The sequence below is a fragment of the Polistes canadensis genome, unplaced genomic scaffold (genome assembly GCF_001313835.1).
Source record: "Polistes canadensis isolate GaletaPanama2010 unplaced genomic scaffold, ASM131383v1 scaffold_187, whole genome shotgun sequence".
NCBI classification, from domain to species: Eukaryota; Metazoa; Arthropoda; class Insecta; order Hymenoptera; family Vespidae; genus Polistes; species Polistes canadensis.
In genome coordinates this window covers 58440-75519 of record NW_014569734.1, presented here as the reverse complement: position 1 = coordinate 75519, position 17080 = coordinate 58440, and the positions used below count along the sequence as shown (strand labels likewise).

At 30.7% G+C, this 17080-nt stretch overlaps 1 protein-coding gene across 1 annotated transcript; it reads left to right on the top strand.

Moving 5' to 3' along the window:
* Positions 1 to 108: 108 nt before the first annotated feature.
* On the top strand, positions 109 to 16988 carry LOC106789496 (LIM and SH3 domain protein Lasp). The gene is made up of 6 exons (XM_014753753.1): positions 109 to 312; positions 5022 to 5116; positions 12643 to 12914; positions 13174 to 13383; positions 14321 to 14463; positions 15092 to 16988. Exons 1-6 carry the CDS (start codon positions 244 to 246, stop codon positions 15269 to 15271), a joined length of 969 nt encoding a protein of 322 aa, XP_014609239.1. The 5' UTR covers positions 109 to 243; the 3' UTR covers positions 15272 to 16988.
* The last annotated feature ends 92 nt before the right edge of the window (positions 16989 to 17080 follow it).

The window sequence follows — 17080 nt, the reverse complement described above, 5'->3', positions numbered from 1 at the left end:
TAAAACATCGAATGAGAAAGAACCCACATTATTTATAAATCTTTTTCTTTATTTTTTTTTTTTCAATTCTTTTGTTGTCAATTATTTTCTTAATCCATTTTTGTTTAGTTTGATTGTACTTTGTTAGAGTTTATTTCTTCTCTTTTATTTCCTGGGTTTTTTTCCTTTCTTCTCTTCCTGTTTCGTAAATCGTCATCTTTTCTGATTTTCCACTGGGAGAACGACGAAAGGAAAGGAAGGAAGATGAGCAAGACGTGCGCTCGTTGTGAGAAAACGGTTTATCCGATCGAGGAGCTCAAGTGTCTCGATAAGGTATGTTAAGATATTATTTTTGTCATTTATTCTTGTAATTTTTCATTCGCTTTTGTAATCGATGATTTATTGTTCAATTTTTATTACATAAAATGTAGCCGTTTCTTTCTTTCTTACTTTCTTTCTTACTTACCATATCCTCTCTCTTTCTATCTTCGGTTTTTATTACATTTTGTCTCTCTATCTTTCCTACTATGTTCTCTCTTTCTCTATATTTCTTGCCATAGTCTTTCTCTATCTCTCTTTCAATCCTTCTTACTATGTTCTTTCTCTTTCTATCTTACCATATTTTGTTTTCTTCTTTCTTTGTTTTTTTTACTATATTTGTTCTCTTTTTATCTTTCTCTCTCAGTATGTTCTGTCTCTTTCTATCTTACTCTTTTACTGTATTCTTTCTCTTTTCATCTTTTTATATTTCTTTCTTCGTTTCGCCTTTCTCTCTACCTTCTCTTCTTCTCTCTTTCTCTCTCTCCCTTTTCTTCTCTCTCTCTCTCTCTCTCTTTCTCTTTCTCTTCCTTTCTTTCTTACTCTTGCTTGCTTACTCTCTTTCACATTCTATCTCACTCTGTCTCATTTTATTTCGACTCATGGTTTCGTGAGTCTCTCGAGAAGGCGCGCGGCCGACTTTAGAATTCATTTCGCGACGAATCGCAAGGACGTATAAGTTATTCTCGATTCGATTTCGAGAGAAAAAGGAAAAGAGAAAAAGAACTGGAAAAGTATTATTATTGCTTATTATTTATAAGTAATGGCAGAATTTTGTATATTCAAAATATTAGAGTCGTTTACTTGCAATAATATTTTGTAGTAATGTTAACAAGTATTTTATTTAGGCAATTATTTTAGATTGTTTATTTTTTTTATTTATTTATATATATTTAATAAAAAAATACTCTATAATATAATCAACACACAATATAAACAATAGTATAATAACTTAATAAGTAACTATTATTTAAAATTGTATAAACTGTAATATAACGATACATTAATGACTTATACAATCTTTTATTTTAGTAATTACATAAGTTTCATCATGCATCTGTAGAGAGAAACACGAGTACATATAGTCGTGACAGATCAACAATTAATCTTGTTTTATTTCAATATTCTTACACGCGTTTATGAGAATCTGGGACAAGTATAATTTATTTCATTTTTAGATTATTTTTTATTACGTTTTTCTTTATTCCTTTTCCAACAAAGTTTCTTCTTATCTTTCGACTTTTGACTTTCGAGTCGAAGTTACTGTTACGTTGATAACAAATAAATATATGCACGTGATTGGATTGAAAAATTTGGAGTCTAACGTAGAAACAATTATTTTTATATGCCCATATGTGCACTTTCATTACAAAAGAAATGGTTGTTACTTTGTCGAAGCTCAAAACTTTTCAACTTCGATTTTTTAAACCTCATATATTTTTTTTATTTTTTTTATTTTTTTTTTTTCTTTTTTTTTTTGTAACGAGTTGACCAAGAAAACCTTTCTTGCGCGACGAATCGTAGATCGTTAGATCCTTAGAAAAGCGCCAAGTTTCAATTACCATTGAAATTCGATCGTACGTTGACGCAAATCCAATCTACGTCTTTCACCGGATGTCTTCAATACCGGATTGCCAGTGAATGGCATTAGAAGTAACCAGAATTTTTCCCATTTTTTGTTCCTTCTCTTTTTCGTATTGTTAGCAGAATAATTATGTCAGCAAATATTTTCTTTTATTCATTATAATTATATATATATGTCTAAAACATATTTAATAATATTCAAGGATATAAATGAATGTTATAAAAAAGTACTTTTATTATTATTATTATTATTATTATTTATTATTAACAATTCTTGATCAAATACTTAAAAATTAATGTAAAGAATAACACATATAATTAAAATTATACATATCGTATTTATAGAGAAAAAATTATTACTTTGAATCCTGGATTGCATTAATTAAATATGATAAATATAATAATATTCAATATATGTGTATGTTTAATATTCATAGTAAAACGTTTATTATAATTTACGTTCGCCAATGATTGAGAATTATGTGGGAAATTTAAATCCTATTTATATTTCCTACGATATCAAATACTGCGTTAAAGTTTATAATTATAAATGTTTTTTTTTTTCAATTATAATATCTCACAAACAACAAATTAAAAATTAATTAAAATAAATAGTAAAATATTGGTGAAATTGTTTGCGAGACTCTTGTTACGTAGGTGTTACAAACTAAAAAAGGCGTCGTTAAAGTCATCCTAAATTTGGATCCATTAGCTATCAAGATTTTCCCATTGATTTTCTAAATTTCCTTACTACTTGTGTCGTCGGCTTTTATTACAGAGGACCGAGAACACTTTCAATTTAGGAATTTGAACAAAATATTCGAATGAAAGATAAATTTGTTGTTTGTGTTTTGTACTCGGAGGGGGCACAAGAGTGTATCGTTCTCGAACATTCTAATTTTATTCTCAACCATCAATTGGTTTATCAATTCGAAAGTGTGCAACCCGCATTTCGTGAAGAAACACGGTCCTCTAATTAATTTACGTCCCTCCATTAATAGCTGAGACTATTACTCATTTAATTATCTACTTCTTTTTATTTTTTTCTTTCTTATTTTCTTTCTTTCTTTCTTTCTTTCTTTCTTTCTTTATTTTCAACGACCTCGACTACCGTTGTGTCCGTTCAACTACGCGAGTCATTCCACGATATAGAAAGTTAGTCCGTTTTTATTATACCGAACAAATACCACAAAACTAATTTCCTCCTTTTTTCTTCTAATAAAAGTATACAAAAAATAGTTAATTTTATCCTAGAAATTATTTCATACATTAACGCGAACCTCGATCAGAATCATTTGAATGTATTTTTAAAAATGGAGGATAAGTATAGAGTTAACTATGGCGCCATCTACTTCGAGTTTCGTAGCGAAAATAAAGAAAAATGTAATATAAATCACGTTTGAAATCGGAAAGACAGTATTTGTGAGTAAAAATACTGTTAAAGATTGTTTAAGAATGCTGTATGTAATTCAACAATAACGGTATCCAATGTAATACCGTTCGAATGACTTGAGAATTAAAGGAGAACTCGCGAACGCGATTCGTCATTCGATTTAATACACAATTTAACTGACGCGCCATCTTGTCGGCGTTAAATGTGATTATCGGAGCATTAAAAAGATCTCTTTGTTAGGAATAACAAAAAAAATTGGAATAAGGAAATGGCGAAGTATACGATAGAAGAAAAAAAAAGATACATTTCTGTAACTTCTTTTTTTATTCGAGGGTGGCAAATGGAAAAATTGACAGAATCTACTTTTAGTAAGAAACGGTCTTGAATAAATACGTATTGGCACGAGTTACCACCAGGGCTTGTACTGTGTTGTGTTGCGTGGGTTTGGCATACGATTACAACAGGTGGGAGTTGATCCCAACCTGTTGCTTGCTCTCCTCTAACACGAGAAAATCCCCAATCCGAAACATTTCGTACTTCTCGTTACCTTCTTGTCGTCAGACATATATGTTTTATTTTTTTTTTTTATTATTTTTCACACACTTTTCAGATATTTCATTTTGTACCAAATTACAAAGTGAACCATGTTTGCTAATTAAAAGGTATTCTTTTGAAGTATTTGAAGTTAAATCTACAAAAATTAGAGTCCGTTTAAAATAAATTCTAAACACTGTTAATTAATTGGGAACAATTTTTATTTTAAAGCAAACATTTCTATGCTAAAACAACATTTACAAATTTCTATACGTGACACGTTTGCGTAATTAATCATCGGAGGATCTACGATTTCTAATTTTCACTGGCCAATTTTCTTTCTCTCTCTTTCTCACTCGTAAAAATTCTTTAAACATTTTTCTAAGTTTCGACAATAATTACATACAACGAGGAGGTTGTTTCATAACAGCGGTCCAAGTTTCGTGAGAAGATCTCTGTCATGAGTAAATAAATGGCAGGAAGCTTGCTAGTCTATTCGAAAAGTTCTCTCATTAACATCTTTCAACTTAAACTTACGTGTTCATTCAACAGTCGTTCGAATAAAATTTGATATGTATCTAATCATTTAAAAAATAAAATTAAAAAAGAATTTTTTTTTTAGTTTCTTTTTTAGTGTGTTTCGTATTCTCAACAAAAATGGTCAAACGACATTTTCGTGGTCGGATAAGCACGTCCGGTGAGAATCATTGGGGCTTAGTCATCCTTTAGTTCAGGGATAATCATCGAGCCGTGAGAACGACGACGTCATTATAATTTTAAATCATTCAATGATCGAAACTTTTCCTTCGTGGAAATTCTAAACGATTTTCCTTGCATGCTTAAAAAAGAAAAAGTGTGAGAGAGAGAGAAAGAGAATAATATACTCGACCTTCTAATAGCAATTAACAAGTTGGAGGTTGAAAGCCGATCCGTGACCTTGAATAAAAAAGAGAAAGATATATAGATACAAGTGGATAGCTTTAAATCAATTCTTATCTCGATCTCTCGATCCTTCTTTACGACGTTTATGACATTTATCTCGTAACACTTAATGATCGATCTATCATTTCTTCTTCTTCTTCTTCTGCTTTTGTTTCTTCTTATTTTTTTCTTTTTAAGTCTTACACTCCTTTTAAGAAATGCATTCTCACAATTCATGTTGTGTGTCCAAGTTTAACCAGAAGAGTAAAGTACGTTCTACTTTCTGTTTCAGATATGGCATAAGCAGTGCTTCAAGTGTCAGGGTTGCGGGATGACCTTGAACATGCGAACGTACAAAGGCTTCAACAAACAGCCGTATTGTGAGGCGTAAGTCTATTTATTCTAATTCTAATCTTTTTAGACGCTTCTCGATAAGATCTAATTCAAATTTCTACAAATTCGTTCGAAAATTCTGATCGTTAGAAACAAATTAAAGAAATTAACTCGAGTTTAGTTTGATGAAACAAATTTTTGATATTAATTTACTCTTCTACACTTTTTGTAGTATTGCAATTTAAAAATAATTAACATAAAAAGTCTTGACAACAAATAATAATTGATCTTTAAAATGATTCGAAAACTTTTGGAACCACCCTGTATAGAAATATAGTTAATTAACATAAAAATAATTAATTTTCATTTGATTTTAATTGGTGGTCGAGAATTTCGGAACTATCTCGACGAATCGGAGTAGAAAAAAAGATGGCGCCGAGGTTCGAACGAAATTGACTTCGTTTTAAGGTTAATTTATTTTTCAAATCAATTATAAAATCTTTCGGGACTACCCTGCATAAAAATAATATTAATTATATTAAAAAAAAAAAAAAACAATGATGAATTGCTATTAGGTCGTAACGGTGATCGGGATTTTTGAACGATTTGAAGAGATCGGAATAGAAAGAAAGATGGCGTCGAGGGCAGAATGAAATTGACTTGGCGTTAGGGTTAATTTCGTGCACTGGACGAAAATTAATCGGGTTCGTTAAGTTAGTGTAGTAGAAGTTATAATAACTGGCGGACTGACGGGAGTTCCGAGGGGAGAGCCGTAAAGTCTCATAGCGCTCTCCTGTGATAAGCTCCCAACATATGCTGTTTTTATCATCTCTCTTGCTTGCTCGTTCGCTCGCTCTAAAAATGGCTTCTTCTTTGGAGATACGCGAGTGTACCATGCTAAATATAGAATGCCGAAGAGAACAAGAAGAAGCTATGCCCAAAGTGGATTTCTTTTCTAAATTAATCATTTCTAAAATTATATTTCTTTAAGGAAAAAAAAAGTGATTCAACATGATTCATACATTTATTTTTTGACCATGTGAGAGAAAAATAATTGAATTTGATTTATCAATTAAATGTAATTGATTACCGATGATTGGTAAGACATTACGGTGTCTAACACTATTATATGCATTCCGTTGGTACATCATATTGGTGTCACAAAAAGTAACATCAATGTTAATTACCGGCCCAGAAACGTTTCTTTGATTTATTTACCAAATTTGTTTTCCTTTAATATTGCAAAATTACAAGCCTAAAAACTTTTGATTCATTCTATAGTTTTTTAACCATCGATATAATAAAAAAAAATGTAGTACAGATCATAAAGTAGATATGGAGTTCACAGTGTCGAGTATCTTTAGCTCGACCATTGGATTTTTCTTAGCAGCAACGATCGACGATAATTTGATTATTGTTCGGTACGACAATTAGAGTGGCTTCTTGTTGTGGCTTCTCCTCTTCTTCCTTTAACTCTGTTTATTCTTTTTCTTCTTCTTCTTCTTCTGTAACTTTGGGTCTGTCTTAAAACTCGATGAACAAGATTTATCGTTCTAAGGATTATTCGACGACAATATTTCCACTGTATCGTACGATGCAACGATGATGATGATGAAATCTTCCTGCTCTCTGCAGATTCAAAGCCACGTTACTCTATCTCATTCTTCCTTCCTCTGAACGTCCTCCTTTATCGCGCATAATTCCCTTCGTAACGATGAGTTATACGCTTGAATTAACATCACGAGTTATACTTGATATAACTACCATGAAATATCCCATAGTCAAAGATCTATGAAAATGAATAAGATCAAATAAACTGTGTAAGAACTATGAAATAATTTAAATGGTTATTATTTTTATTTAAAACTTTGCTTTTAAAGCTTGTGCTTTCTTGATGGTGAGAGATTAAAAATTATTCCTTCAATTAAATTTTAAAAGAAAAATACAAAAAAATAGTACATGATTTTGATTCGTAACGGATTAATATTATATTTTCTTTGTATGTAACCTAATGATGATGATGATAGTGATTGTGGTGGTAACTCATGCGTATGTCGGATCAAGTGAACACAAGCCGAATGAGGGAGACGGAACACGTGTGAGCGTGAAACTCATTCATTCGTCTGGTCATCCCTTCTTTTTCTCAATTCCCTCCTCTCTTTATCCTCCTCCTCCTCCTCCTCCTCCTCCTCCTTTTCCTCCTTTTCCTCTTCTTCGTCTTTTACTTTGTTGTCTTTCTCACTCTTTCTTCTTACTAACGATCTCGTGTATTTAATTTCACTAATTATTGCAAAAAATAGTCTGACTGAAAAGAAGACAATAAGAGAAGTTGTGTTAGAAAATTTCTAGATTTTATTTTATTTTTTTTCTATTTTACGACGTACGGTTGTTTATACAAGGTGTTTTCGATTTCATTCGCCGCTAATGGAATTTTTGCGAATTTACATTAAATGACGTCAGTGCCTGCTGAGGAATTATCATCCGCGGTATACCTCGAATGACTCACACAAGAACGTTTGCCTCTTCTCGATTGGATGAGACGATGAAATGAGAGTCAAAGAGATAGTGAATAAGATATTAAGTATCTTTGTCCTAGCATTTAAACAATATAAATAAATAAATAAATAATAATTTACTCGCACAATTTTTTTTACTAACGTTACACGAGTGGTGCATGAATATTTTCAACCTTTTTTTTTTTTATACTCTGAACCAATTAATTCGATAAGATTTCTTAGAAGAAATTAAAATAAAACATTGTTTCTATTTTTAAATAAAAAAAAAATCTTTGACCCTCGCGTTATTAATAAATGATATTAACATACAATTAATAAATTATTCACGCGTATTTGTAATATGCGAGATAATAACGACGATGGGAAATAGATAAGAACTCGTAATAATTCTAATTTCTTAGTTTCTTGTTTCTTTTTATCATCTTTTTCTTCTCTAGACAATAATACGAAAGAATATAAATTTAGAAGCGAGAATAATGAATAGTAAAATGTTCCCTATTTAGATCTCGATATTATAGCAACACAACGTATATATTCACATAATCAAAATGAAATCGTTGCTTTTCTCACAAATTAACAGTGCTGTTTCTTCTTATTTCTTCCTTCTTCTCTTTCTCTTTCTTTTTTTCTCTAATGTACAACATCATACTCCAATATAAATCAAACGTAGTTTCGCGGTGGTAATTATACTACGCATGCGTATTACACTGCTATTTAAGAGAGTGAGAGAGTGGGGAGGGGGTTATGAAGAAGAAAAAAATAGCGCGAGATACGAATATAAGACTCGTGTGTAACGTAGATCTCTTGCGTGTAAATATAATCCGCTTGAGAAAGAAAGAAAAAGAAAAAAAGAGAATGAAGGAATGAGTGAGTGAGTAAGTAAGTAAGTAAGTAAGTAAGTAAGTAAGTAAGTAAGTAAGTAAGTAAGTAAGTAAAGTAAAGTAAAGTAAGTAAATAAGAGAGAAAAAGAGAGAGAAAAAGAGAGAGAAAGAGAGAGAGAGAGAAAGAGAGAAAGGAGAAGAAGCAGGAAACATCGCCGTCTGTCCTGTCACGGCGGTGCGCAGTTTCAACTCGAAGCAATTTAACAGCTAGTCGTAAAAAGAAGGGGGAGTTGTTCAGCGTAGCGTGACTCTTGTCTGCATGGTTATGGCAAACCGACCTTGTCCCACAATGCACCGCCAAACCCATAGCAGAAAACGTGAACGCCGAGAGACTTATCCGTGAACCCCCTAAATGCTTTTACTGATAATCATTATTTTAATATTACTACTACTACTACCCCACTTATCTTATCAGATACTATAATGGTTTTAGTACACTGGATCTTCTCATCAATTTTGAATTTATATAATAATCGTCAAAATTTGATCCATCAAATTTATCAATGAATCTTCAGGATGCATTTTTGATAATAATTCTTTAAATAATACTAAGCCTAAAATAATTTTATTAGTTATCAATTTTTTTGTACGCTGTGTGGATCTTTATCAATTTTGGATTTTTGATATAACTTCTAAAACTTGATGCATTATTAATTTATCAGTGAACTTACAGGATGCATTTTTGATAATAATGCAATGGGTCTTTGGAAGAAGAGCGTATGTTACATACTTCAAATGTGTAATATAAGCGATAATAAAATTTAACATAGGCCCTTTTTCCAGACATTCATTCAATTATATCTAAAATAAATATATTTAATGATATGGTATAATATTTTATATTGAATAGCTTAAATTTTAATGGACTCTCCGGATGACTAATAATTCAGATAATTATATATATTTGTATTGATTAGATAGTAATTAAAAGTTACTACCGCTTTTATTTCGGTTTATGTAACTTTTCAGAACTGTTACTTTTTTTTTATTTCCTTTTCTTTTCCTCTCTCTCTTTTTCTTTTTTCTACACTTATACAAGAATAACGGTTAAAAGTAGTAACGTTTTGTAATTGGTGTATTGTATCGTGAGAAAAACTGTTCAAAGGATCAAAAGACGTCCGTGTTTTATCTTTCTAATCTTACGAATAGATTACGATTTGCAAATTCGCATTTCACATCGTCTTTTAATTTACGTGGATTTATGTATCGTTCAAAGAAAGAGAGAGAGAGAGAGAGAGAGAGAGAGAGAGAGAGAGAGAGAGAGAGAAAGTAAAATAGAAAAAAAAACCGTACGAATTCGAAGATGTTTATAAATGTACTTACTACCATTCCGCATTCACATCCACTTTCTTCTTAAGAATTGAAAGAATGCGAACGGTTTCATTTCTGTAAGGCTTCCGTCCTCACACGATTGACACTTATATATACTCGTTGTACTTGTGCTCTCCTCGAAGCCTGTTCTAAACTTAACGCTCTACTGGAATCTAATACCTCTGACCCCAACAACAAATCCATTCCAGGCTTGTATACAGTGTGCTACTCCGTTAAACACCGAGGAAATAGCCTCTTTGGAATTATCAACTTCTTCCTAACCACTTTTTAACGTTTCTGTGCTCACACGTCTCCAATTCCAACCAACTGCATACGAGAAAAGAAAAAGACAATTGTTGCATTTAAACAAAATATCGACAAGATATCGTAGCATGTAATTTTATTACAATCTTTGCATCTAGAATTGTTTGGTCATGAAAGTACAATATATATAAATATAATTGTATATTGTGTATAGTTTTACTATAATTTTATTTATTAATTTTTATATTATGTGTGTGCGCAACTTTACAATTGTTGCATTTAGTAAAACTATCGTTGTACTCTGTGTAATTTTATTACTATTTTTTGATCATTTACAATATAGTTAAAAACGTATAATTTTATAAATATTAAATATAATTATTTTTGTAATTGCTCACTTACAATGCTTAAATATATAATTATTTAATATTAATGTAATAATGTAAAGAGAGAGTAACGATTTGATGACACTTAAAATCAGTATAATAGAATAATGAAGATAATAATCGTTTAATCTCGGTTTTATTTTCTCTCTTTCCCCTTATCTCATTGTAAGTATCCAAAGACAAGAAGAGGAACGAAAATGCATACCTAATTATTCGATGCAATTGCGTAACGTACATACGTTCATGATTACTGGGTATGGCATGGTGAGAGAGCCACAGACACCGTATATGGAAAACAGACTCGTGACATAAATCTCGATTACGACGTGCACGACGAACTTACCTTACCCTAACTGACACATGCATACATCTATCATACATTTGTTTCTATTTATTTATCTATCTATCTTAATACACACATGTACACAAATCACATATACACTATCCCTCCAAAGTTTGAATTAATTGGCCGATTTTCATGAAAATTAAATACACCGATAAAGTAATCAAAGATCAAATATTAACAAGTTAAATTGTGTTTTAAGAGATTTCGTTATCTTTATAACCATTATACTTTGGTATAATTTAAAACAATATTTGAAATGAATTTTCGTACCGGGGTGACATCTTTTTAACCTTTAACAAGAAGTATGGAAAACTATGCAATTAGAAACCGAAAAATTAATTGTTAGGATGCTTAGAATAGAAAAAAATAATGTAAAATATACTTTTTCCTTGATAAAAAAAGTAATACAAAATTTAAAACATACTATAGGTAAAATCTCTGCTATCCGAATTAATTGCAAAATGCAACTGAACGGATAAAGAAATAGAATAAATAATTGGTGCTGTACTTTTATCATTTTTTAATTTATGGAGTATTTATTTTTTCCATTTCAACACTTATTGTTAGTATTGCACAATTCATTTTTGATGCCATTATACACGAGCACAGTAATTGCGTACGATTTTAATTACATATTGGAACAATAAGAAAGATGTAATATTGTATAAAGGATGTACTACAATACATTGTCGACTATTTGTTTCGATAGTAGATAACAACGCACAAGCAGGAAAGTAATATATACACAGTGTCTCGATAATAAAGCATGTGGGAATAACAGAACGTTCGAATACACGATTATCAGATACTTGGAGATTCCACTGTATTCAAGAATTTTTTTGACGAATTAATTTACCTCGATTACTTTAAGGATACTCGTTTGTTATTACAAATATCCTGGTTCTTTGAATTTACATACAGATATCAAAGATTTTTTGGCTGGTAGCATATACATTTATATAGTTAGTTAGAAAGCTTTGCATGTATGCATTTCGATGAAACTCTCAGATTACTTAATCTCATCTGATGGTTTCATTTCATTTCATTTCATCTTCCTTCTTTCCTTCTTCTCGTCTTGCAAAATTTCACTATTCGATCTCCCCTTTATATTTTTCCTCCCTTTTTTATATTTCGGTCATTCGAAACGCGTTACGATTTCTCCGGAGAAAATTATCGACACCCATTGCGGAGGATGGACTCGTGAGATAAGAAACACGTCATTGACCTCTTGTCATCGTCCTTTTCTTTTTTGCTTTTAATATTTATCCTAATTTTTCAATAACAATATATATACATATATAAATTAATTAATTTCTTTTTTTCATTCATTAAAATTAGAATTTATTCCATTTTTCAATGTTGTCATTTAAACGTAAAAATTTTCTTCAACTTCTGTTGCGTTAAAAAAGAAATTCATAATTCTTTTCTGTTTTTTTTTTATTTAATGTTGTACGTAATATTTAAATGTTTGTCCTTTGCGATAAATAAATTTGTTTCAAAGTTGCTAAATGATAGACGCTTACGTGGCTGGGGTTCTATCTCCTCTCTTACATTGTTATTGAATACTCGAAAGCGTGCCATTGTTATTTTTCTTCGATCTCTTTTCATATCGTAATCCTTGTCGTGTTCAAAGTTCGTGAGTGGAATTATAAGAACGTTTTAATAATCCACATGGATATATCTTATGACACATTATATCTGTCAAAATCAGCTGATTACTTTAGTGTGTGTTATTTAAATATGAATGAACACGCGTACATAATTTTATTTATTCATCGGCACATCATTTTTTAATTATCATCATCATTATCATCATCGTAATCATCGCGATATAATTGTTATTATTATAATTTTTGTTGATATATCTTTTATGCAGACACATACCAAAAGCAAAGGCGACAACAATGGCGGAAACACCAGAATTAAAACGTATCGCTGAGAATACGAAAATTCAAAGCAACGTTAAGTATCACGCAGAGTTCGAAAAGGCAAAGGGAAAGTTCACGCAAGTCGCGGATGATCCAGAGACGTTGAGAATTAAGCAGAACAGTAAGATCATTTCAAATGTTGCTTACCATGGTGAACTTCAGAAGAAAGCGATCATGGAACAGAAGAGGACCATGACCGGAGAAAATGGCGAACAAATAGGTCAGTTCTCTCTCTTTCTTTGTCTTTTTAAATTTAAATTACATTTCAAAGTCAAATCAAATCATTTGAATATCCAATATAACAAAAAAAAAAAAGACAATTTTTATCATAAGAAACACAGAACAAATTCATAAAAAATCGTAAGCTAATTGTGTCCTCGAGTAAACGGTTGCCTAGTTTTGCTTTGTTTTATTCCCCATTACGTGTCTGAATCCAATTATTTGTTAGCTTTTCGTTGCTTTTTTTCTCTGCTTTTTAGAGTACGTAGAGTACACGGACGGTACAATCGCACCTGCCTCGAGCAGTTACCTAAATGCGAATCCACCAGTTGCGAGAACGGCAAACTCGCCTGTACAAAGGACACCAGGTAGGATCGCTGATTACGATCCCCTTAGTGAAGCAAGGCCGAGTCCTTATTCTGCTAGGCAAGCCGCAACCACGGTCATTTATACCAGTGACAAAGGTCCAGGTAAGTTTCTCTTCCTTGATCCTGCTTTATAACGCATTACATTACATTACACATATGTACTTTTTATATAAGTATTTGTATATACGTATACGTTCTTTCACTACTCTATTTCATTTTTTAACACCCCTTTTTTTTGAAGTATAATCAGGTACTTTGGTTAATTTGTTATAATATAGTCTTTTGTCTTCGTAATATTTTTATTTCAATTAGAGAGAGAGATTACTATTTTTATTTTATATTTATATTTCATACAAAAATTAACAATATATATATATATTTATCTTTTGCATTATAAGATAATTTTATTTCAATTGAATTACTCTATTTTGATTTATAAATAATAAGAAAATTAATATCTACATTTTTATATCGCACATTTTAGGAGATTAAAATTAAAAAAATTATAATATTATTGTTTTTTATTAACATAAATTTGCAATAGCGTTACATTAAGAAAGAATATGGATTGCTAAAAATTTCTATATCCAAATTAGATTATATAATTTTTAATAATAATTAACAACAAAGTATAAAAATAAAAAAAAAACTTATTAGACCACGAGAGTAAAATATAAAAAAAGGAAAAAAAATAGCTCGTGACTTGGCTTAGTCGTAGATTCAGAAAATGAACATTTCATTAGACGTTATTATTATCATTATCATTATTATCATCATCATAATCATCATCATCGTCGTCGTCATAGTTGTTTCGGTCGTCGTCCTTTGTTACGCTCGCATACAACATCTGTCCGACGAGATCTATCCGGAAGTTCTCCTAAGCGCAACCAGTAACAGCACCTTCGTTATCCAGTTGGAGAATTTTTTTTTTATGCTACATCATCCTGATATTTATTACATTACTAAACCTAATTATATAATTTATTCAATCATTAATATTATTCTTTTATTAAGAAGAAAATTTGTTAACATTGTACAGTTACGAATCCACCAACACGAAAAATTGGTTCCGTAGCGGATATCGACCCGGTGAACGACTATTACGGATCGCTCACGCCTGCGACGAATAATAATCACGTGATACAGCATCAGCCACCACCACCGCCACCTACCAACGTCGGAGTAAGTTATAAATTTTACGCGCCAATTTAGAACGTTTTCATTTATATTATCTTATTTTTTTGAATGTATTATTATTATGTAAAGTATTTTTTTTTTAATACTTCATTCGCAATGATCAAATGTTATTTTCAAGTCTTACACTTATTTTAATCTATTGTTTATATATTTTACTTTTATTAGAAATTTATTATTATTATTATATTATTTTTTATCTTCTTAACAAAGTTTCTAAATTATTTTTTTTTTATAATTATGTTGTAGTTACTATTAGTAAAGAAAATGATATATAAGTATATAAATATAATCTAATTATATATTATATTATACCAGGGCTTTTTAAAATATGGGGTTACCATCTCGTATAAGGTCACGTAACTAAATTTCGGGCCGCAGAAATGTTTTCATGGTTTTAATATGTAATAAAATTATATTTGTATGTATACCAACGTATTGTTTTTGAATATATGTTTTATATTATTTATTATCAACCAAGTTGAAATGTTTGAAAAATCCTGCTATTTAATTTACTAATAGTTGAATACCACCCTATAACTTTAACTAAAAATTTAAATACTTTAAAACAAAAAGAACAATTTTCTAGTTATTAAATATTTGATAATATTTTCAGAGAGTATATAGAGCGATGTACGATTACGAGGCGCAAGATTTGGACGAAGTAAGCTTCTGTGATGGTGACCTGATTGTCAACTGTACAGCCATTGACGAAGGATGGATGACTGGTTTGGTACAACGTACAGGTCGACATGGTATGTTGCCAGCGAACTATGTCGAGCCAGCGCAGATCTAAGGGCCATTATTTTTTGAACGATGAATCTTAGCAGCTGCCATCATCTCAATTCCTTCTTTTGTTGTCACCGTTCGTTTGATCGAAATTTCTCCGTTTCGATCGAATGAAACGCTACTGGTGTACACACTGGTGGTGTGCATGTGTGTTTGTGTGAGAGAAAGAGAAAGAGAGAGAGAGAGAGAGAGAGAGAGAGAGAGAGAGAGAGGGATGGGGGGGAGAGAGAGAGAGAATATTCTTTGCTTGCGAGAGAGATCGTCTTTTTTGTTTCTCTCAACTGTTATGTACAATGCTCTCCTTGCCGTGTTAGAGAAAAATTAAACAATATTTTCAAACAGAACACCACTCTCGAGATGATCGTCTTGTTTACGCGAGATTGTTGTTTCTTTAAAGTTTTTTTTTTTTTAATATTTTTTTTTTTAATTGAAGAGAAAAAATGTGAGATAACGGATAAATAATTTTTGTCATTGAAAGGCTGCTTCTGCTCGTGTTGTTGTTGACGTTGTTACGTTATCATCGTCGGTGTCATTTTTTAGACGCACTGCTACATTTTCTTTTTCTTATCGCGAAGCGTTCATAGTTTCTTTTTTCTTTTTTACATACCGCGTTTTTTGCATTTCATGTATCAAACGTTATCTATATATATAGACTTCTAATATAATAGAGATATAATAATAGCTATATATGATTACGATTTGGGGACCAAGCATTTTGTAATGAATTTTACAAATATATATATATATATATTTTCTTTCGAGCGAACCGAGGAATATAATAATAGTTACAACAGATTTCTTTACTTTCCTGTATTCGTTATAAAATATAATTCTGTCTTCATTCGCTCGTTGCTGGCGCAAACGCGACTTTACACGACTAAATTATAAGATTCTAATTCCAACAAATGACCAATCAAAAATTCTAAATATTGCCTTTCTTCAATAAGATTTATTACACACATTCCTTAATTGCTAAAGGATTCTCATTATTTTTATTTGTCTTTCTTATAGATTATAGGATCCTTGTTGCATATTGCATTTTTAAATAGAGTGACTTTAAAAGCTTTTAGGTGGACTAAAATTTCTTAAATGAATTTAGCACGTTGTCTACCATGTTAGTTTTACGTGTTTTGCTGTAGAGGCCCACAATTCTGAGATTAGATATAAAAAAATTAATGCCGGTTATAGATGATTTTCGTGGTCTCATAAATAGAACAAACGTTGGTCACGGTTGACTGACAAAGATGTCAACGTGTTAAATATTAATTATTTTCTTTAGACACTTTTTAGACTAAAATTTTTTACACATTGTACAACTACAAGTTTATTTCATTAAATTATGAGTTTAAATACGAGTCTAATGTATTTTTTAGTCGAATAATTAAGTTTTATAATCACTTATGAACTTCTGGTTCACCTAGAAACTTTTAGTCTACACTTTATACTTACGTTGTACAAAAAAAAATAATTTGAAAAATGAACTCTGTGATTGTTGTGCCTTCGTCGTCGTTGTCGCCATGTTTTTCTTGCAATCTAATTTTTAAAAATCTTTACTCTTTTGCAAAGATATGCGAATGAAAAGAATTTATTTATTGAACTGTTGTTATATGTGCCTTATATATATCGAAACACATTTATATACATATATAGAAATTCGTAGGATTCTTAATTTCATCCATTTCTTCGAGAATATTTGATACCCTATACATATACATATTACTACTACATAGAATAATAATAATAACAATAATAATTATTATTTTTATTATTATTATTGCCTTTATATTATATAGAGAAGATTTATCGCATGTATTTT

Excerpts from the sequence above, each read along its gene's own strand:
- LOC106789496 (XM_014753753.1), top strand. The coding sequence starts at position 244 with ATGAGCAAGACGTGCGCTCGTTGTGAGAAAACGGTTTATCCGATCGAG. Across the intron at positions 12,915-13,173 it reads AGAAAATGGCGAACAAATAG|AGTACGTAGAGTACACGGAC; the intron begins GTCAGTTCTCTC and ends TCTGCTTTTTAG. Across the intron at positions 13,384-14,320 it reads TACCAGTGACAAAGGTCCAG|TTACGAATCCACCAACACGA; the intron begins GTAAGTTTCTCT and ends AACATTGTACAG.